The 24,237-nt window shown below is 44.2% G+C and overlaps 1 protein-coding gene across 2 annotated transcripts in view; it reads right to left on the bottom strand.

Moving 5' to 3' along the window:
* The window catches only part of LOC144503838 (N-acetyllactosaminide beta-1,6-N-acetylglucosaminyl-transferase-like), a 69,902-nt gene that overhangs the window by 17,159 nt on the left and 28,506 nt on the right, over nt 1-24,237 (bottom strand). Inside the window, exon 3 of one of the 2 annotated variants that reach the window (XM_078228777.1) lies at nt 11,742-13,480. The exons of the other annotated variant lie outside the window; for it this stretch is intronic. Coding sequence (XP_078084903.1) covers nt 13,296-13,480 — 185 coding nt within the window. The 3' untranslated portion in view covers nt 11,742-13,295. Of the gene's footprint in view, nt 1-11,741; nt 13,481-24,237 lie in introns of those variants that run through there. 2 annotated transcript variants of the gene reach the window in all.

The raw sequence follows: 24,237 nt of genomic DNA, 5'->3' as shown, positions 1-24,237 counted from the left end.
CCTCGTGAACGTCACCACCGACCCGGGGAAAAGCTTCCCACCGTTCACCCTATCTATGCCTTTCATAATTTTATACACCTCTATTAAGTCTCCCCTCATCCTCCGTCTTTCCAAGGAGAACAACCCCAGTTTCCCCAATCTCTCCTCATAACCAAGCCCCTCCATACCAGGCAACATCCTGGTAAACCTCCTCTGTACTCTCTCCAAAGCCTCCACGTCCTTCTGGTAGTGTGGCGACCAGAACTGGACGCAGTATTCTAAATGCGGCCGAACCAACGTTCTATACATCTGCAACATCAGACCCCAACTTTTGTACTCTATGCCCCGTCCTATAAAGGCAAGCATGTCATATGCCTTCTTCACCATCTTCTCCACCTGTGACGTCACCTTCAAAGATCCGTGAACTTGCACACCCAGGTCCTTCTGCGTCTCTACACCCTTTATGGTTCTTCCATTTATCGTGTAGCTCCTCCCTACATTATTCCCACCAAAATGCATCACTTCGCATTTATCAGGATTGAACTCCATCTGCCATTTCTTTGCCCAAATTTCCAGCCTATCTATATCCTTCTGTAGCCTCTGACAATGTTCCTCACTATCTGCAAGTCCTGCCAGTTTTGTGTCGTCCGCAAACTTACTGATCACCCCAGTTACTCCTTCCAGATCATTTATATAAATCACAAACAGCAGATGTCCCAATACAGAGCCCTGCGGAACACCACTAGTCACAGGCCTCCAGCCAGAAAAAGACCCTTCCACTACCACCCTCTGTCTTCTATGACCAAGCCAGTTCTCCACCCATCTAGCCACCTCCCCCTTTATCCCATGAGATCCAACCTTTTTCACTAGCCTACCATGAGGGACTTTGTCAAACGCTTTACTAAAGTCCATATAGACAACATCCACGGCCCTTCCTTCGTCAACCATTCTGGTCACTTCTTCAAAAAACACCACCAGGTTAGTGAGGCATGACCTCCCTCTCACAAAACCATGCTGACTATCGTTAATGAGTTTATTCCTTTCTAAATGCGCATACATCCTATCTCTAAGAATCTTCTCCAACAACTTCCCCACCACGGACGTCAAGCTCACCGGCCTATAATTACCCGGGTTATCCTTCCTACCCTTCTTAAATAACGGGACCACATTAGCTATCCTCCAATCCTCTGGGACCTCACCTGCGTCCAGTGACGAGACAAAGATTTGCGTCAGAGGCCCAACGATTTCACCTCTCGTCTCCCTGAGCAGCCTTGGATAGATTCCATCAGGCCCTGGGGATTTGTCAGTCTTTATATTCTCTAACAAACCTAACACTTCCTCCTTTGTAATGGAGATTTTCTCCAACGGTTCAACACCCCTCCGAGACACTCCCAGTCAACACATCCCTCTCCTTTGTGAATACCGACGCAAAGTATTCATTTAGGATCTCCCCTACTTCTTTGGGCTCCAAGCATAAGTCCCCACTTTTGTCCCTGAGAGGACCGATTTTTTCCCTAACAACCCTTTTGTTCCTAACGTATGAATAAAATGCCTTGGGATTCTCCTTAATCCTGTCTGCCAAGAACATTTCGTGACCCCTTTTTGCTCTTCTAATTCCCCGTTTGAGTACTTTCCTACTTTCTTTGTACTCCTCCAGAGCTCCCTCCGTTTTTAGCTGCTTGGACCTAACATACGCCTCTCTTTTCTTTTTGACCAGTCCCTCAATTTCCCTGGTTATCCACGGTTCTCTAATCCTACCCTTCCTATCCTTCTTTTTTACAGGCACATGCTTGTCCTGTAGCCCTAACAACTGTTCCTTAAAAGACTGCCACATACCAGATGTGGATTTACCCTCAAACAGCCTCTCCCAATCAAGAGCTGCCAATTTCTGCCTGATCCCACTAAAGTTAGCCTTCCCCCAATCCAACACCTTACCCTTGGGACACCACTCATCCTTTTCCATCACTATCCTAAAGCTAACAGAATTGTGGTCACTATTTGCCACATGTTCCCCTACCAAAACTTAGAAGACCTGACCGGGCTCATTCCCCAGTACCAGGTCCAGTATAGCCCCCTCTCTAGTCGGGCTGTCTACATATTGTTCCAACGACCCCTCCTGTACACATTTTACAAATTCCTCCCCATCCAGAGTCCCTGCCCTCAGCGATTTCCAGTCTATACCAGGGAAATTGAAGTCTCCCACTACAACAACCCTATTTTTCCTGCACCTATCCAGTATCTCCTGACATATCCATTCTTCCACTTCCCTTGGGCTGTTGGGGGGCCTGTAGTACACCCCCAACATAGTGACTGCGCCTTTCCTGTTTCTAAGCTCCACCCAGAGTGACTCGTTACACGACCCCTCTGAATTGTCCTCCCTCTGCACCGCTGTAATATGCTCTCCAACTAATACCGCTACTCCCCCACCTCTTTTGGCCCCTCCTCTGTCTCGCCTAAAACACTTGTACCCTGGAATATTCAGCTGCCAGTCCTGTCCCTCTTTCAACCAAGTCTCTGTCACCGCAACCACATCCAAATTCCTCGTGCGCATTAAGGCCCCAAGTTCGTCTGTCTTACCTGCTACGCTCCTTGCATTGAAGTATAAGCACTCCAGACCTCCAGGCCCAGTGAGGTCGCCCTCCCCCAGAGTGCTCTTCTTCTTTGCCAGCCTTGTCCCAGCCCCAAGCTCGTCCCCAGCCTCCACACTTGTAGACCTAATATTTTGATCTCCACCCCCCTGCCATACTAGTTTAAACCCCCCCGAACTGCACTAGCAAAGCTCCCAGCCAGGATATTTGTGCCCTTCCAACTTAGTTGTGACCCCTCCCTCTTGTACAGGTGCCATCCTCTCCTGAAAACCTCCCATTGATCTATGAAAATGAAGCCCTCCCTCCTGGACCAGTCCTTTAGCCAGGCATTCATTTGTACCAACTCCCTATTCTTAGCCTCACTGGCACGAGGCATTGGGAGCAGCCCAGAGATGGCCACCCTAGTGACCCTACTTTTTAACCTATTTCCCAACTCCCTGAATTGCTCTCTAAGGATCCCCCTACTCTTCCTATCTACGTCATTTCCACCAATGTGTATAATGACATCCGTTTCTTTATCTTCCCCTTTTAATATGCCTCCTATCCTCTCGGAGACATCCGTGACCCCAGCACCAGGTAGGCAGACTACCATCCTGGAGTCCCGTTCGCACCCACAGAATCGCCTGTCCGTGCCTCTAACTGATGCACCCCCCACCACTATTGCTCTCCTAACCCCTCTCTTCCCTTTCCGGGCCACAGAGCCTGACTGTGTGCCAGTGACCTGGTCACTGTGTCTTACCACTGGAGAGGCACACTCCTCCACACTATCCAAGTATTGACTGTTACTTGTGCTAATCGACTAAAGGACAAAAAGGAAGTGCCTGTCTCAAACGCACAGCCTTAGACCAGTTGTTAAGAGGTGAAATCCCCCACACGAAGGTCAGGACCCTGAAGTGGGCGTAGAGGGACCAAGGCACTTAGGATCATGAAGCACAAGTAGTAGAGGTCATTTTAGTATCAAACACTGGTGGCGAACAAACGCAGAGTTTGCCATCCGCTTGCATAAAGTTGTGTAATTTTGGTTGGTAGTCTGTCAGTTAAGTTGTAAAGCGGTGCGGAAAAGGAGCTGATCAACTCTGACCTAGAGCCGGACTCCAGTGGAGAGGAAACACGTTGCTGAGTAATCGTGGCCGTGAGAATAAACAGAAACGATGGGAGGAAAGACGTTACTGAAAGGGTAGTCGTAGCCGTTTAAAGAAACCCCTGTGAGGGAACATAGAAGCCTGCAAGATGGCAGGGAAGGAAACTAAGTGGGGAATTCCGGGTTCCCTTATTGATAAATATATGACAGACAGACACTTGTTGATTAGGGAGATGCAAAAGGATGGCTGGGATGTTTCTCAGACCTTAGAACAACAGAGAAGGTGGACAGCCGGGCAGAAGAAAGACAAAACAAAGAAGGCAGGAGTACTATTAGTACATCAATTAGCTGGACTAATTGGACAAGTAGCGGCTTCCACTAAGAAGTGGAACGAAGACAAGGATAAAATTAAAGGAACTAGAATCTAGGGTAAGGGAATTAGAGAAAAGGAATCAATTATTAGAAGAAAACCAATGGGGTCCTCTGCCCCCTTACGAGACAACACAACCGGGAGCGACAGCCCCTCCAGAAGAAGGAATAGCGCCAGAACAAACTTGGTGCCAGTAACCCGAGGGGGGACAGTCGCCGTGCCAACAGCACATTATAAACTATCCACACTGGGCGAGAGACAACAGATATTGGCCTCCCTGGGTAAACTACAAGTCAGAAGCGCAAATATGAAATTTTGGGCAGAATTAGATACGGTCTGGGTAGGACACCAACTGCACTTAAGGGATATACACCAACTAGTCAGGGCCGCATGCCCAGCGGACAAATGGAGGCAGGTAGCCGGAGGGGCCAATGCCCAAGCCGCAAATGACTTCCAGGGTGGGCGCTGGACGCATGCGATAGCCCTAACGGCAGAGGTGGATGCCCAACAGGCACCCTTCACCCGGTTTAAAACGGAAGTACAGAGAGCTTTAGGAAATGCCCCTACCAATTGGAGTAAAATCACAATGATCAAACAACAGAAGGGAGAAGGAGCCCCGGAGTCTGGGGAACGCTTGTTCCAGGTATACCAGGAATGCTCGGGGCAGGTGAACCCCGCTGGTGGGGATCGAGCCTTTATTCAAGCTTTCATGGATGGGCTCTCCAGTGCCCACCAAACCATCTTAAAAATGGGAGTGATCATGTCCCAGGATTATGACGAACTAGTGGAATGGGCTAGTGGCGTACACGGAGTGGGGGAGGAAAAGTCTCAGACAAAAATAAAACAGTAGAGAGTAGGTGCCTACGGTAGCGGGGGCGGGACTAAGCCCAAACAGACCTGTCACAATTGTGGCCAACAGGGGGCACTTTGCAAAGGAGTGCCGGGTCCCAAGGAAAGGAAATAAATCTGGAAACAGTGGGGGACATTGTAATTATTGTAATAAGAATGGGCACACGGAGGCAACATGTTGGCATTAAACATGAGAAACCCCGATCCGTGTCCACAGCAGAATCGGAGGGATCTGGGGACCTCCGAGATCAGCAAGACTGACAGTCTACAGCCCCCATTGATAAGGGTAAGAAGGAGGGAAGGATCTATGTGTCTGCACTGGTAGGGGGCAGGCAATGTGAGATGCTGGTGGACACAGGAGCATCCATATCTGTCACCGACCTTCCCTTACCCACTACAAGTAGGATGATTTATCTAACAGGGATAGGAGGGAACAAAACACCCGCCTGCCAGAGCGAGACCACGTTAGTGGAAATAAATAATTTGTATATACCTATGAGATTCTATATATGTAAAAATAATGAAGATACAATAATGGGAAATGATTTAATGAAAGAGTATGAAATTTTGATTGACTGCGGGAAGGGAGAATCAATCTGGCCAAAATGGGACGGCCGGAAAACCGGAATGGAGAGACTCACAAGTCACCTCGAGACCATCAAGGTGGCCACAGCCACCACCAGAGATTGGCGACTAGAAACAAAGGAGTTTGGAGCCATCTGTGCCTCCGTCCCCGGAGTATGGGCCGAAACAAAATTAGACACTGGCCTAACCAAAATTGACCCAATAAAGGTGCCTGGACCGGAGCATAAGCCCCACCGACAGTACCCAATGAAACCGGAAGCAAAGGCAGCTGTAATAGAAATAGTTAAAGGGTTAGTGAAGAAAGGGATCCTGAGGGAAACTATGAGTACCACTAACACCCCTGCCTGGCTGGTGAGCAAACCCGACGGAAGCTACAGACTCACAATAGATTACACTGCCCTCAATAAAGTCACTCCCAAATTACACCCCATTGTAGCAAGCCCCTCGACAAACCTGAATGTATCGTCACCGGAGCATAAAATCTTCACTGTATTAGATATAGCCAATGGATTCTGCTCCCTATCCTTGGATTCCGAATCCCAAGAAAAATTTGCATTCACAGTGGGAGACAAACAGTACACTTGGACTCGCCTACCGCAGGGATTCCATAATAGCCCCGCCATCTTCCATTGAGTAATGAGTGACATCCTGAAAAGGGTCGAACTACCAAAGGGTAGCACGATTCTACAATACGTGGATGATATATTAATAGCCTCAGAATCCAAGTCAGGACATTAGAAAGCACTATATCTAGTGCTGAATGACTAAAAACCACAGGGTTTAAGGAGAGGCCCAAAAAGGAAAAGCACAAGTCCTGTATCTAGTACACTTAATATCACAAGAACTTAAAGAAATGCCAATTGACCGAAAGAAGGCAGTACAACAAATGCCGCGGCCAGTCACCGTAAGAGGAGTCAGGAAGGTGCTGGGACTGTTTAATTATAGCCAAAGTTTTATCCCAGAATTCGCAAAATTGGCAGAGCCTATACAGAGGCTAGTTAAAGGGGGAAAGCCAACTTTAGACTCCATAGAATGGGGACCTGAGCAAGAAGAGGCCTATAATAAGTTAAAGGCAGAGCTGATATCAGCCCCCGGACTGGGACTACCAGATTCCAATAAAGATTTCCACATACACTGTAACAATGAAGGGGAGTTCTACTCTGCAGTAGTAACGCAAGATCATGGTGATAAACGGAGACCCATAGGTTACTATTCAACAGCAGAAGGGCCGGTAGTAACCGGACGGCCAAGGTGCATAGCTGCCTTAGATTGCACCGCCTGGGCAGTAAATGTTAGCAAACCGATAGTAGTGACAGGAAATATAAATCCTCCACACCAAACACACCTTGATGGAAATGCTAAATACAGGAAAGTTAAGGTCTGTCTCGAACATGAGAAGGGTCAAATGGGAAGCCGTCCTCCTACCTCCCAGCAAATCAGTTATAATAGTAAGAGACACAGGAGATAACCCAGCAGAAGGAATTTTGGATACAGGGGAACCACATAACTGTGGGGACGTAGATACGGATACAGAAGAAGGTAAGATAAAGGATGTACCTTTAGCAACAGCTGAAGAGACTCTTTTTGTAGATGGCTCACGTAAATACGTGGAGGGATCACCCCAGACAGGGTGGGCAGTAGTAAATGACAGATTGGAAACAGTAAAGTCAGGAAGGGTTGACGGAGGTTTATCCACGCAGGTGGCGGAACTAGTGGCACTCACAAAGGCACTAGAATTGTCAGAAGGAAAGACGGTAAATATATACACTGATAGTAGGTACGCATTCTGAGTAACACATGATTATATGACAGCATGGGGTAGGAGGGGGTTTGTAACCACGGGAGGAACTCCTATTAAACATCAACAAAGGATCAAGGCATTACTAAAGGCCAGCGAAAAACCCCAAGAAGCGGCAGTAATAAAAATTAAAGCACATCAGAGGGAACCAGAAAGGGACAAACCCGACTGGCTAAAATACAAAGGGAACCAAGCCACAGATAGAGCAGTGCAACTAGCGTTAGAACAAGAAGCAGTTGGCGAGCTGCCAATAGCAGTTATGAATCAATCAGACAGAGGACAAAATAGATATTCGGGACTTACACAAAGATACTTCGAAAGAGGAAAAGGGTAAATGGGAAGCACAAGGAGCGAGCAGAGGGACTGATAATGTTTGGAGACGCAATGACAAGGTAATGGCACCGGAATGTATACAAAACACCCTCTTGGAACTACACCATGGACTCTCACATGCGGGAAGAGAAGCCATGGCAACTAGTATAGGAAAAGAATGGTGGTGGAAAGGAATGGGAAGGGACATAGCCCGACATTGTCACCGATGCGTGACATGCACGTAATACAACCCCGGTCAACCCATAAAAATTAAGATGGGACACCAGCCCTGACCAAATGGGCCCTGGGAACATCTGCAAATAGATTTCACAGGGCCACTACCACAATCCCACGGTAAAACCTATTGCTTGGTTATCATAGACCAGTTGGCAAGGTGGGTAGAGGCATTCCCCACCAGAAATTGTACTGCCACCACAGTGGCTAGAATATTGGCAGAAGAGGTCATCGCTAGATGGGGAGTACCCCTGCAAATTGATTCGGATCAGGGGACGCACTTCACTGGGAAAGTGATGAAAACAGTGTGCCAACTTATGGGCATAAAGCAGAAATTCCACATTCCTTACCACCCACAGAGTTCTGGAATGGTAGAACGTATGAACCGAACCCTTAAGAATGCCCTGGCCAAGGCTATGCAAGCGTCAGGAAAAATGTGGACAGAGGTATTACCTGTTATACTAATGAAGTTAAGAGCCGTGACAAACCGTACAACCGGATTAACCCCTTATGAACTGATGACAGGAAGGGCGATGCAATTACCAGAAAACATCATAACAGGTGGGGCCGATGTAGGCCCACTAAAAGACAAAATTAAACGATATGTTTTGGAACTAAGCGTCCAACTAAAAGGGATGCGTAAATTAGTAAAGGATAATCAGGAAGAAAGAGACGCAGAGAGAGAGCTTGAAATGCTCCCTGACGTCTCAACGGCAGGAAGTCGCGTCATGGTAAAAACATTGCCCGAAAAACCAGGATTTGCACCAAAATGGAATGGGCCATATGAGGTCATAATCAGTGGAGATACCTGTGCCTGTCTGGACATAAGGGGGAAAGGTGTATGGAAACATTGGACCCAGCTGAAATTGTATAAAGAAACTAATGAGTAACGTGCGATTCACGATTAATCAATAAAGTAACCAGAATGCTTTCCCTGCAACAGGTAAAGACTACAAGCAAGTTCAACTAAAGCATCTGGGTTGTGTTCGGGTTGGCAATGTAGCCTTTGGAAAGTTGTTAATAGAGTAATAAGATAATTTTGTTTATTGTATCTGCCTTGATACTTATCTGCCGCTAGCATGTCTAAGATAGTGTATATAATTGCGTCGCTCTATGTTGTCACGGTTGTAAAGGTGACAGGATTAGAAGATAACCTATTTTATAAGACCCATGTACATTTACACGGCAATTGAACCGTGTGTTACCCACTTGCCCAATCAGTAGAGGCCCTGTTCGTGGCCACCCCTGGGTGGACCCCCCATGACTTTTATAGAAGATACCTCGGACGCACCCTGAAAAGGACAAACAGGCAAATATAAAAGGAGTATACAGGGAAGATGTGTGGAACTAATAAACTTCACAGTTCCTATGTGCAGGGGGCTCCGGGGAGTAAAAGGGAGAGTATGCTCAGACGATAAAAGCTACCCACTTTGCTTCTCGGGGCAAGGGTGGGGATGTGCGTGTGCCTTGGTCCTCAAGAATGCTTCCTGTGTTCAGACACAGTGTGCCCGCCGTCATTGTCAAGTGAACAAAGGCCAGTTTATTTGTACCTGTAATGAGCAAAGATGCCTGAATGTGACAGCAGGGAGGCAATTCATTTGTGGTCAGTGTAATGGGATTCATGTCAGCTCAGCTACATGGACATACCCGTTTGATACTTACCAATTGCCAGGAGGGTATGGAAAGTCAAGTGACCTGGAAAGTTGGTGGTTTCTCGAGTTTACACAAACCACTAACTGGGAAGTTAAATGTTTCCAAGCCAAGAAGGGATTAGTGTTCCTCCTCAATGGCACCTTCATGACCGCAACACCAAAACTCCCGGTCCTCTGTAGTAGGGACAACAGGACCACTCACTGTTCCACGCCCTCAAAGAGGGCATACCTGAAGATAGTAACCCGAGCCTTCAGCGAGGAATTCTGTGCTGATTGGAATGATCCGGTCACACTGGATCGTCACTCGGCTACGGGTCCCTTGGGACCCTGTCCCTGGGGGGAGCAGCAGGAGTAATTAGTGCCGCGAATAGAAACTTTGTGGATTAACCATTCTGAGAAACAGTACAGCAAAAGGACTGGATGCCATCAACCGAGAACTGGCTGAATTAAGAGTGTACACGCAGCAGACCCGCTATGCTGTAGATTATCAGTTAGCTCAGCAGGGGGGAGTATGCACAATAATAGGAGACAAATGTATAACACATGTTACAGATGAACCCTACAACATCACCCAAGCCATTAATGACATAAGAAAGCAGCTTGATTACTTTAGACAAGGCCCCAAGAAGGGGAATAGCTGGCTTGAATGGTTATTGGGGGATCCTGGGGGTCTTATTTAATGCATGAATTGATTATTCTTGTTGTAATAATAATTGCTTGTTGCTTGATTATCGAATGTTTTAATACCTGCTGTAAAGTCATGATGGCTCGGATTGTGCCAGGAGCCAGTGTGGCCACCGAAGAAGAACATCTAATGGGAACACCCGAGGACGGAAACGACGGAGAGAAGGACGAGACAGAAGAGTACCTGTAAACGTGTAACCTGCAAGTACGCGCAGAACATCACGGACGACAAATACCCAAAAGACTGTATTAATTGCCGGACCGGCGACACAGGAACTTTGATATTTTTGGTCAGTCTGATTATTAGTGCATAATCAATGACCAAAAGGAGGGATTGTTGGAGTAAAAATTGGAACTTTGGAACTGTGACCTTTGGAGACTGATGAGTACATGACTGACTGCAGGACCAACTTCACCCAGCACTCATCTTGTGGTTAACAAGTGTATATAAAAAACTGCTGGAACAGACACAAGTCCAGACTTTGAGGTCTATGTGGTCAAGTTTAACTTAAGAAAAGGGGAACCAAAACAATGAGTCATGGGTTTTGTTAATGGTCGTTTTTGAAGAAATGTGATTGGAAGCTAATTGTTGCTAATTGTTGCTAGGGAGCCCAATTGGTTAATATATATGTAACTGCCCAAAGCTGCTACACAATAACTGCTGGTGTCTTGTATGAATAAAGTGTATAAAAAAGGCTAGCCGCCACACCAAATCGAGAAGTTGACTGCGAGCACAGGGGAGGGCCGCTACTTCTCCCAAAGCTTTGATCAATAAACTGCTTGTTGAATCTTTAAGTCTTGACTCCGAGTGGTGAATTCCCCACAACAGGTGCATTAGCCATGGTAAATCGCCCATTGGTGTCCAGGGATGTGGGGGTTGGGTGAATTAGCCATGGTAAATGTGCAGGTTTACGGGGAGAGGGCAAGAGGGCGAGCCTGGGTAATATGCTCTTTCGAAGAATCAGTGCAGACTTGATAGGCTGAATGGCCTCCTTTAGCACTGTAGGGAATCTATGATTCCATGACATGGAGTTGGAGGAGAGTAGGGGGCTGTTGGAAAGAGATACAAGGATGACCATATGGGTGGAGACTACATTAAGAGCAAGGTAGCAGGGAAGTCCTTCTACATAAAGGACAAGTTTCCGTTAAGGTCACAATATAAATGTAGTCATCCACAATAAGATCACGGATGGCACTGGTGGATAGACCTTCAGATTAAAATAAGACTCCATGTAGGTACCTGAACTCAGTCTGTAGAATGACTGCAAGGAAGCAGGTTATTATAAAGTCCTGGAGTAATATATTCACTGTCCAAGCCAATTTCATAGTTATGAAATGCTCCACAAGCTTTACAATGACAGGCATCATGAGCAACATTTTGCATTTTCCCATTAACCCTTTTTTTAAAACAAAGTTGGGGAAATGATCAAATCAAGCCTGAATATAGATGAATGATTGGTGGACAATTCCTTTACAATTCCTTTTAAACTCTCAAGCAGCTTTGACCAAAATGAGCAAAACTGGAATGTTGATCACTCATGTGCCAAACTTTGGGGAAGATTTTACTGAAAATGTTGACTGCTGGAAGAAAAAACTGATATCGAATATACATAGTTAAGACCCATTCAAATTTCCTGAGCCACATTTTTATTTCTTAGGAGGGACCACCATGACCAATGCAGCCAAATAAACCATGAATATATCTATGTAGTAAAATGTAATCAGCTCCATTAACAATGAGGTCAGTAAGATGGCCATAATACAAAAGGATAATTAAAAAGATTGCTTGATTTACAATCTTAAAGCATTACAAACTTCCAGGGGAAAGTTTGCACATTGGAATTTAATAATGCACTACACTGGTCCCTACCGCTGTTCATTTCTGCAGTGCCTTTCCTACACTACCTCATTAAGAAAGCACATGTATCTTGCACTTTGTGATTTTCTATGTAATAAGGTCTTTTTGCTTCGTAATTGTTGTTGGTAGCTGCATACTTGAAAAGTACATGAGTACATACAGTGTTTAATGGAACCAAAAAAAATACAAGATGGATTTATTTCATGTGATAATAGAATATCCTTCAAATTACACCACCGGTCCAGTCAGTATCTTGAGTAGGGCTGGTCAATGTTTCAGATAGAATACTTTGTTAGCACTTTATCACGCTGAAGAGTTTAATCCAAAATACTATCCTACAATCTTCATTCGGCCGCTGACTGTCCTGAAATTAAACATATGCATTTCGAGCTTCTTTGATCACCGTTGTCTTTTAGAACTCTTCTAGAAAAATAAAATGTGAGGATATTTCCAAGAATCCCCTGGTCCTTTCATCTATATAAAAAAAAAATTCACCTGAATGAGTCAGCGAATTTTAAATGCCCAAAATTGCAAGAAACAAGGCAACCATTTCGGTTATGGAACTATTTCATTTGCCGGCAGTTTTAGATCCAGACACTTTCATTCTGTTACAGTACACTAATCGATTTTGCAAAAGAAACAGGAGCAGTCAAGGGGGTAATAATGGGAAGTCCTGGAATGAGCTTCACTCGAGGGGAGCAAGGCTGGGGCAAGTCACGGGGCCCAACTGCAGGCAGCGCTGCCATCCCTCAATGCTCTTTATGCCAGCATCAGAGCCTTGTAAAAGATCTTCCTATTCCAAAATAACAGGAGGTGCCTTTCATATGAAATGTCCCAAGAAAGATCTCAATATTTTCATACGGTTTTCACAAATCATTGACAATGGAAAGTGCAAATGCAGCTTGTGTGCAACTAACTGGCAACTCTTACAGTACATGAAGTTTAAATGCTCAAGTTCCAAGTAACCCAAATTGACTAGTTACCTTTCTGTAGCCCCCACCCACCCCACCCTTAAGTAAATATGGGAGGGCGAGGGAATTGGTTACTGTAACCCATAAACAAACACGGATAGTAGGGAATTCTCTAGTACTGTGGAATTTTTCCCTGTGCAGACATTTTATGGGTACGCTCTATTCCCATGGTGCCAAAGGAATAAAAATGAATGGAACATAACACATTTAAACAAAAAACAATTCAAAACAGTTTAAAAAGTTGTGGAGAATCAAGTATATCCCAGATAGTTTCTCAGTTTATGTTCATTCTGTGTTTTCGTGTCCTGCGACGTTACAACCTATTCGGAGTCATTCACAAACCGGTTTGCGAAGCAATGATACTCTGATTCCGAGCTCGTTTGAGGATCCGGTATTCAAGGCATTCCAGAGTTGGTGGATAGGCATGGAGTTCAAATTTATTAGCAAACAAGCAGTTTCTTTCACTCAACCACTTCAAATCCTCAAGTCCATAAATACAAATATTTCTGACATAGTGACCTGCAAGACATAAAAAAAAAGTCCAATGTATAATTGACAGCCTGAGTTTGGCAACTGCACAAGAAAGCCCTTTGTCGCGCAATTGTGCAATATCTTGAGTGTCCCTAGCTGGAAAATGTCATATCATTTGCTTTCAACACTGACGCCCAATCGGCAGCCCCACCCCGCGGCCCGATCGGCAGCCCCCTCCCAGGTTCCTGAGCAATTAGATAATGGGACCTGCAAAATGGGTGAGTGGAAAGACCTTGAGACTAAGATAAATTAAAAACTAATGGGGATTGGGTGGTGCTCTCTAGTGTGTATTGTATAGCACAACAGTTGTTTTGGACTAACTGAAAACCTGATTAAATTCAGATACTACTTAAAGTAATTTCCTTGTATTTTTCAGTGCAGGTTGCTGAGTGTTTTTGATAGCTTTGAGTGTGCTGGATAGCTTTTAGTACACTGGGTATAAAGGCACAAGTGGACAGGATAACTCTTCATATCAATAAATTCATTAAAAGCACAATCAAGTCTATCATTAGAATCAATATCACACTGAGAGGCACTATGATAACTCTTACTGAACGATAGCTTGCTAGTAGATACAAGTCTAGCCTATCCAGCCTTTCCTCATACGATAACCTGCCCATTCCAGATATGGTTTAATAAAACTTCCCTGAACTTCTTCCAATGCATTTATACTTTTCCTTAAATAAGACAAATAGTGTCCAGTATTTGTACAGTACTTCAGATGTGGTCTTACTGTATAACTGAAACAACCTCCCTACTCTTGTATTAAATTCCCCTTGCAATAAATGATAATATTCTATTAGCTTTGCTAATTACTTGCTGCACCTCCATGCTAACCTTTTGTAATTCACACACACTAGGACACCCAAATCCCTCTGTAATCTCTTACGATTCAGATAATATGCTTCTTTTTTATTGGTCTTGTCAAAATGGGCAACCCCACGTTTTTCAAAATTATACTCTGCTAGATCTTTGCTCATTCACTTAACCTATCTCAATCTTTTTGTAGCCTCCCTACGTCCTCTTCATAACTTACTTTCCTTTCTATCTTTGTGTTGTCAGCAAATTTAGCAACCATGCTAAATCTTCATCCAAATCATTTATGTAAATTGTAAAGAGTTGAGGGCCCAGCACTGATTCCTGCAGCATACTCATCACATCCTGCCAAACAGCAAAATCACCCATTTATGCATATTGCTTCCTATTAGCTAACCAATCTCCCATCTATGCCAATATGTTACCACCCACACCAAGAGCTATTATTTTCCGCAAAAACTTTGATGTGGCACCTTATCAAATGCCTTCTGAAATTTAAGTACAGTACATCTATCAGTTTGCCCTTAAGCTACAGTATTTGTTGCTTCATTAAAAACTTCAATAAATTGGTTAAACGTGATTTCCCTTTTCCAAAACCATGTTGACTCTGCCCGATTACCTTGAATTTATCTAAGTGCCCTGCTATAACATCTTTAATAATGGCTTCCAACATTTTCCCTATGACAGATGTTAAGCTAACTGGCCTGCTTTCAGTCTCCCTCCCTTTTTGAATAAAGGAGTTACATCAGCTATTTTCCAATCTAATGGAACCAAATTAAGTGAATTTTGGAAAATTAAAACCAATGCATCAACTATCTCACTCGCCACTTCTTTTAAGATATAGGAAAGATAGAACAGGAGTAAGAGAGGAGGGGGAGTTGCACTTTTGATTAGGGAAAGCATCACGGCCATACTGAGAGGGGATATATCCGATGGTTCGGCCACTGAGTCTATATGGGTAGAACTGAGAAATAAGAAGGGGGAAATCAATTTGATAGAGTTGTACTATAGGCCCCCAAATAGTCAGCGGGAAATTGAGGAGCAAATATGTAAGGAGATTACAGATAGCTCCAAGAAAAATAAGTTGGTAATAGTCAGAGATTTTAATTTTCCCAACATTGACTGGGACAGCCAGTATTAGAGGGTTGGATGGAGTGAAATTTGTTGAATGTATTCAGGAGGAATTTCTCATTCAGTATGTGGATGGCCCGACTAGAGAGGGGGCAAAACTTGACCTCCTCTTGGGAAATAAGGAAGAGCAGGTGACAGAAGTGTTAGTGAGGGATCACTTTGGGACCAGTAACCATAATTCTATTAGTTTTAAGATAGCTATGGAGAACATAAGAACATAAGAAATAGGAGCAGGAGTAGGCCATCTGGCCCTTCGAGCCTGCCCTGCCATTCAACAAGATCATGGCTGATCTGAAGCAAATCAGTTCCACTTACCCGCCTGCTCCCCATAACCCCTAATTCCCTTATCGATCAGAAAACTATCTACCCGTGATTTAAACATATTCAACGAGGAAGCCTCCACCACTTCAATGGGCAGAGAATTCCAGAGATTCACTACCCTCTGAGAGAAGAAGTTCCCCCTCAACTCTGTTCTGAACCGGCCCCCCCTTATTTTGAGGCTGTGCCCTCTAGTTCTGGTTTCCCTTCTAATTGGAAAGAATCCCTCCACCTCTACCCTATCCAGCCCCTTCATTATCTTATATGTCTCTATAAGATCACCCCTCATCCTTCTAAACTCCAACGAGTACAGACCCAATCTGTTTAATCTCTCCTCATAAGCTACACTCCTCATCTCCGGTATCAACCTGGTGAACCTTCTCTGCACTCTCTCCAAGGCCAATATATCCTTTCGCAAATAAGGGGACCAAAACTGCACACAGTACTCCAGTTGCGGCCTCACCAGTGCCTTGTACAGTTGCAGCAAGACCTCCCTGCTTTTATATTCTATCCCCCTTGCGATAAAGGCCAACATTCCATTCGCCTTCTTGATCACCTGCTGCACCTGCAGACTGAGTTTTTGCGATTCGTGCACAAGGACCCCCAGGTCCCTCTGCACAGTCGCACGATGTAATTTTTCTCCATTTAAATAATATTCCAATTTACTATTATTTCTTCCAAAGTGGATAACCTTACATTTGCTAACGTTATATTCCATCTGCCAGATCCTCGCCCACTCGCTCAGCCTATCCAAATCTCTCTGCAGACTTTCCGCGTCCTCCACGCAATTCGCTTTCCCACTCACCTTCGTGTCATCAGCAAACTTGAATACCCTACATTCAGTCCCCTCCTCCAGATCATCTATGTAAATGGTAAACAATTGAGGCCCCAGCACCGATCCCTGCGGCACGCCACTGGTCACCAACTGCCAACCAGAAAAGCACCCATTTATCCCAACTCTCTGCTTCCTGTTAGATAGCCAATCCCCAATCCACGCCAACACCTTACCCCTAACTCCGTGTACGCCAACCTTCTGCAGCAACCTTTTGTGAGGCACCTTATCGAACGCCTTCTGGAAATCTAAAAACACCACATCCACCGGTTCCCCTCTGTCAACCGCACTAGTGACATCTTCATAAAAGTCCAGTAGATTCGTCAAACACGACTTTCCCTTCATGAATCCATGCTGCGTCTGCTTGATCGAACCATTCTTATTCAGGTGTTCTGTTATTTCCTCTTTAACAATGGACTCTAGCATCTTCCCAACTACGGACGTTAAGCTAACCGGCCTGTAGCTACCCGCCTTTTGTCTACTTCCTTTTTTAAACAGCGGCGTAACAGTAGCTGTTTTCCAGTCAGCCGGCACTACCCCAGAGTCCAGCGAATTTTGATAAATTACTACTAACACATCTGCTATTACCTCAGCCATTTCTTTCAGTACCCTGGGATGCATTCCATCCGGGCCCGGGGACTTGTCTACCTTCAGTCCTATTAGTCTACCAAGCACCACCTCCTTAGTAACAGTAATTGTATTAAGGACCTCCCCTCCCACCAACTCTCGATCTCTAATATTCGGCAAACTATTTGTGTCTTCCACCGTGAAGACCGACACAAAGAACTTATTTAAAGTCTCAGCCATTTCCTCGTTTTCCACTATTAAATCCCCCCTCTCATCTTCCAAGGGTCCAACATTCACTCTCGCCACTCTATTCCTTTTTATATACTTGTAAAAACTTTTACTATCATTTTTTATATTTTGAGCTAGTTTAGTTTCATAATCTATCTTTCCTTTCTTAATCGCTTTCTTAGTCGTTCTTTGTTTTTCTTTAAAGCTTTCCCAATCCACTAATTCTCCACTATTTTTGGCCACTCTGTACGCATCTGATTTTATTTTAATACTCTCCTTTATTTCCTTCGTTATCCACGTCCGGTTATCCTTTTTCTTACAGTCCTTCTTTATCACCGGAATATATTTTTGCTGAGTACTTTAAAAAATCTCCTTAAAAATCCTCCACTGTTCCTCAGTTGTCCTACCTACCAGTCTGCTCGCCCAGTCTACATTAGCCAATTCCACCCTCATCCTATCGTACTCCCCTCTGTTCAAGCAGAGGACACTGGTTTGGGACCCTACTTTCTCACCCTCCATCTGTATCAGAAATTCCACCATATTATGATCACTCATCCCAAGGGGATCCTTCACAAGAAGATCCTTAATCCTACCTGTCTCATTGCACAGAACCAGATCCAAGATAGCTCGCTCTCTCGTAGGTTCTGTAACATACTGTTCAATGAAACAATCCCGACAGCATTCCAAGAACTCTTCCTCAAGCCCTCCACGTCCAATTTGAGTCGACCAATCAATATGATTGGAGATCATATCAATGATAGGTCTGGCCCAAAAGTTAAAATTCTAAATTGGGGCAAGGCCAATTTTGATGGTATCAGGCAGGAACTTTCAAAAGTTAATTGGGGGAGTCTGTGGGAAGGCAAAGGGACGTCTGGTAAGTGGCATGCTTTCAAAAGTGTGTTAACCAGGGTTCAGGGTAAACACATTCCTCTTAGAGTGAAGGGCAAGGCTGGCAGAAGTCGGGAACCCTGGATGACTTGGGATATTGAGGCCCTGGTCAAGAAGAAGAAAGAGCACATGACATGCATAGGCAGCTGGAATCAAGTGAATCTCTTGAAGAGTATAGGGGGCGTAGGAGTAGAGTTAAAAGAGAAATCCCGCAAAAAGGGGACACAAAATTGTTTTGGCAGATAAGGCAAAGGAGAATCCAAAGAGCTTCTACAAATACATAAAGGGCAAAAGAGTAACAAGGGAGAGGGTAGGGCCTCTTAAGGATCAACAAGGTCATCTATGTGCGGATCCACAAAAGATGGGGGAGATCCGAAATGAATATTTCTCATCAGTATTTACTGTTGAGAAAAGCATGGATGTTAGGGAGCTTGGGGAAATAAATAATGATGTCTTGAGGAGTGTACATATTACAGAGAAGACAGTGCTGGAAGTCTTAAAGCACATCAAGGTAGATAAATGCCCGGGACCTGATGAAGTATATCCCAGGATGTTGTAGGAGGCTAGAGAGGAAATTGCAGGTCCCTTAGCCGAGATATTTGAATCATCGATAGTCACAGGTGAGGTGCCTGAAGATTGGAGAGTGGCAAACGTTGTGCCTTTGTTTAAAAAGGGCTGCAGGGAAAAGTTTGGGAACTACAGGCCAGTGAGCCTCACATCTGTGATGGGTAAATTGTTGGAAGGTATTTTGAGAGACAGGATCTACAGGCATTTAGAGATGCAAGGACTGATTAGGGACAGTCAGCATGGCTTTGAGAGTGGAAAATCATGTCTCACAAATTTAATAGAGTTTTTTGAAGGGGTAACCAAGAAGGTAGATGAGGGCAATGCAGTTGATGTTGTCTACATGGACTTTAGCAAGGCCTTTGACAAGGTACCACATGGTAGGTTGTTGCATCAGGTTAAATCTCACAGGGTCCGGGCAAGGTATCTAAATGGATACAAAATTGGCTTCTTGACAGAAGCCAGAGGGTGGTTGTAGAGTGTTGTTTTTCAAACTGGAGGCCTGTGACCAGCGGTGTGCCTCAGGGATCAGTGCTGGGTCCACTGTAATTTGTCATTTATATTAATGATTTGGATGAGAATATAGGGGGCATGGTTAGTAAGTTTGCAGATGACACTAAGATTGGTGGCATAGTGGACAGTGAAGAAAGTTATCTCCAATTGCAACGGGATCTTGATCAATTGGGCCAGTGGGCTGACGAATGGCAGATGGAGTTTAATTTAGACAAATGCGAGGTGATGCATTTTGGTAGATTGAACCAGTTAATGGTAGGGCGTTGGGGAGAGTTACAGAACAAAGAGATCTAGGGGTACATGTTCATAACTCCTTGAAAGTAGAGTCACAGGTAGACAGAGTGGTGAAGGCGGCATTCAGCACGCTTGGTTTCATCGGTCAGAACATTGAATACAGGAGCTGGGAAGTCCTGTTGAAGTTGTACAAGACATTGGTAAGGCCACACTTGGAATACTGTGTGCAATTCTGGTCACCCTATTATAGAAAGGATATTATTAAACTAGAAAGAGTGTAGAAAAGATTTTCTAGGATGCTACCGGGACTTGATGGATTGAGTTATAAGGAGAGGCTGAAAAGACTGGGACTTTTTCCTCTGGAGCGTAGGAGGCTGAGGGGTGACCTTATAGAGGTCTATAAAATAATGAGGGGCATAGATCAGCTAGATAGTCAATATATTTTCCCAAAGGTAGGGGAGTCTAAAACTAGAGGGCATAGGTTTAAGGTGAGAGGGGAGAGATACAAAAGTGTCCAGAGGGGCAATTTTTTCACACAGAGAGTGGTGAGTGTCTGGAACAAGCTGCCAGAGGTAGTAGTAGAGGCGGGTACAATTTTATATTTTAAAAAGCATTTAGACAGTTACATGGGTACGATGGGTATAGAGGGATATGGGCCAAATGCGGGCAATTGGGATTAGCTTAGGGGTTTTTAAAAAAGGGCAGCATGGACAAGTTTGTGCCGAATGGCCCGTTTCCATGCTGCAAACCTCTATGACTCTAAGATGCTAAGATAAAATCCATCAGGATCTGGGAACTTGTCATCCCGAGTTCCAACAATTTGCTTCACTAATTATTGTAATTTTTCTGAGTTCCTTCATCCCTTCCAATTGCACAGCTATTTCTGTGATGTTACTTGTATCCTCTACAGTGAAGACCAACCCAAAAGTATCTGTTCAATTCATCTGCCTTCTCCTTATTTTCTATTAGTAATTCTCCAGGCTCACTTTCCATAGGACCAAAGTTCATTTCGTTAACTCTTTTTAAAATATCTATAGAAACCCTTACTATCCATCTTTATATTTCTAGCTAGCTTTCTTTTATATTCATTTTTCCTTCATTATGAATTTTTTAGTTATTCTTTGCTGTTCCTTATATTCTGTCCAGTCCTTTGACCTGCCACTCATCACTGCGCAATTATATGCTTTTCCTAAAAATGTAAGACTAACTTTATTTTTTTAATTAACCACGGATGGTGGGTCCTCTCCTTGGAAATGTTCTCACTGGAATGTATCTATTTTGTACGTTCTGAAATATCCTCTTAAATGTCTGCCACTGCATCTCTATTGACAAGACCTCAAGTTAAATTGCCAGTGCTGCTTTCATGTCCTCATAATTTCCCATATTCAAGTTAAAAATATTAGTCTGAGACTCACTTTTCTTTCCCTCAACTGAATGTAAAATTCAATAATATTATGATCACTGCTACCTAGCAATGCCTTAATCATGAGGTCATTAATTAATCCCATCTCATTGCACAAGACCAGTTCTGGTATGGCCTGCTCCCTGTTTGGCTCCAGAATGTGTTGATCTGAGAAGTTGGTATCCTGAAAACATTCGATGAATGTGTCATCTACGCTATCTTTCCCATCTGATTTTACCAGTACATACGCAGACACAAACACACAAAGCCCAACTAAAAACAAAAGATTAGACAGAATTATTGGTTGCAACAGCTCAGCAAGTTATTGCATGTTTAAAGAATGCAGGAGGTGACAAAGTGCCAGAACTGAAAATCAATAGAAGTTCTGACCAATAGTTAATATTGCTGCTCTGGTATATAATGGATGTGGAGAACTAAGTACATTTATATTCCATTATCCCACTCGTATGAGGGTCTTCAGCACCCACAAGTAGTTTCTTTTTACTTTGGAGTGAAATCCTCAATGTATTTATAAATATATCTTCTGTTCAAAAGGTTTACTCAGTCAGAGAGGAGCCATTAAGATAGAAATGTTTAACAATTTCATATTACAAAATCTGTGACATGAAGATAACAGACAATGAATAATTACATCCATAAATTCAGACTTTTTGAGGGAGCAGGTAGGGAGTCCACTGGTCACTATGAAACTTTAATACATTCGCATTCGGCTACAAGTTGACCCACAGACAAGTTTCCCCCCAGCCTAAATAATCCAATGGAGCAGACTGCTCTCTGCTCAAATGTCAGTCTTACTTGCGGACTTGCACAATACTGCTGAATCAGCAGGACCCAGCTTTGCCAACAAGCAACCTTAATCGTTTTTATCCAAAACGTTCAAATATTGACCTAAAAATTATTGACCCATCAAAATAACAATGAAGCATTGTTTATGCCACAGGCAAGATGGGAAATCAAAGCATTGTTAATGTCTCGAAGCACTGCTCTGCCATTCGCCACATGACAATGGCACCTGGCTGTCAGGCTTCCCTTTCAAATACATTGAATGGCTTGAAGGCCCTGCACTCACTCTGTAGATGCAATGCAAAGACTACAGATAGTTAAGCCAAATCGTTTTATGACTACATGCCCTTTTAACAGCATGATAAATTCTAATTATTTCTTACTTAACACCTCACCTCTCTGGTACTTAAAGTTAATCATTATATGCATAGTCTCATTCCTTCAGGTTTCTGAACACTGGAGATTTTTATGTTTATTTTGCTTGGTGCCCTTTTCTCTCTCCAGTCTTTCTTTCTGTGCCAAATTTAGCAATAAATACATCATTCTAGCGTACATTTCATTAACAGATTTTGTATTGTTAATTTCGCAATTCTTCTGCCATGACAAGTAAAAGGCATGTCACATGCAAAACTTAAAATATGGGGGTGCAATTCTCCCCAAAAAATTCTAAGTGTCGAATTCATGTAAAACTAGTAAATTCCACTGGTAAAAACTTGTAAATCCCACCCCTCCCCACGGCCTGATCACTGGCACCCTGAACATGTCCGCACCAGCCTCGAATCACCCCCGCCCCCAAGATACCCCCTGGGCACTGTCACACTGATTTTGATTCGATTTGATTTATTGTCACATGTATTAGCTTCGTGAAGTGTATTGTTTGGTGTGCACGATACAGACAAAGTATACCGTTCATAGGGAAGGAAAGGAGAGAGTGTAGAATGTTAAAAGAGTTAGAATAAAGTTTTAGAGCATATTGAATGAGAGTAAAAGATAGAATTAGAAGGTATGCTGGGCACAGCCTGCAAGAAGTCACCTCGCTCTGGCGCCATCTTGATTTGCCCCTTGCGCAGTGCTGGGGGCCCAGGCTGGCACTGTCAAGGTGCCAGTGCCCGGGGCGCAGCCTTCCCGGCACCCGACCCTTGGGGGGGCCTCAACTGCCCCCTTCACTCCAGCGGGGCCGGGCTGGTAGCTCCCCACAAGTGGGGAGCTGTTGTAAACCACACCAAAGTGAAGGAGGGAGGGAGGGGCTAACGGGCCCGGAGATTTCAGTCCCAGGCCCACTAGTGATATTTAAAACTGATTTACATGCACATTTAAGTAAATTATGCAGCTCTGCGCCAAAAATCGGCGCAGAGCTGATGGCGCCGGAAATCCGGCTACCGGAGATGCACGGAGGCCGTGAGGCCCAGTGAACAGCCCCGAAACGGCCTCCGCTCGAGTCTCAGAGCCAACTGCGCTACAAAAACAGTGCAGCGGGCTGGGAGAATTGCCCCAATGGACTCTGCCCAGATGGAAGCTTCTGGATCTGCCTTTGATTATTTGGAAATGGACACTGATGAAATGTTCAGATGGCTTCCAAGGGTGCTAGGTTGCAACCTCAACCGAGACTATGTTGTAAACAGAGGTGCAGGGGGATTGGGGGGCGGGGGGGTGGGCGATAGATCTGTCATGTAATAAGGAAAGCTAATGAGACCAGTTACCTACAAGTTAAGTCTGAATGTTCTATGGTATATCGATGACTATTGACCATGAAACTGGTTCTCTGATACGGAAATTCTTTTATCCTAAAACTCAGGAGACACCTGGGAGCAGTCGCAGACGAATACCGACATGACAAAAGCTACAGAGATGCAGTGTCACCTTTGCCTTTTCAGAACCTTAAGAGTCTTTTAAAAAGCCACACAGTCAGATTCCAACGCTCTGATTTCATCTGTAAAGTTATTGGGCCTCCTGATACAACAGCCACTTGAGTGCTTGACTTAATTATCTGCTCAACATTCTTCTCTTTGAAGTAATCCTGATATCTGATCCCCAGCCACCTGAACTTACCTAACTTATATTTCAAGAGTGGGGAAAACTTCCTCCTTCATTGGACTCACAAAGATACATGAATTGTTAACTATGCTTTTGGTTTAAAAGTGTAGAAGTTCACTATCTTCATTAATTGCAAGCTATATTAAACCTTGGTTAGGCCGCATTTGGAGAATTGCGTGCAGTTCTGGTCACCGCACTACCAGAAGGACATGGAAGCTTTGAAGAGAGGGCAAAGAAGGTTCAGCAGGATGTTGTTTGATCGTGAGGATGTTAACTATGAGGAGAGATTGAATAAACTAGGATTGTTTTCACTGGAAAGACGGAGGCTCAGGGCAGACTGGATAAAGGTCTACAATATTATGAGAGGCATAGACAGGGTGGATAGTCAGAGGCTTTTTCCAAGGATGGAAGTGT

This window comes from Mustelus asterias, chromosome 2 (genome assembly GCF_964213995.1).
Source record: "Mustelus asterias chromosome 2, sMusAst1.hap1.1, whole genome shotgun sequence".
Classification (NCBI taxonomy): Eukaryota; Metazoa; Chordata; class Chondrichthyes; order Carcharhiniformes; family Triakidae; genus Mustelus; species Mustelus asterias.
The sequence above is the reverse complement of the archived record's forward strand: the minus strand, read 5'-3'. Positions and strand labels throughout refer to the sequence as shown.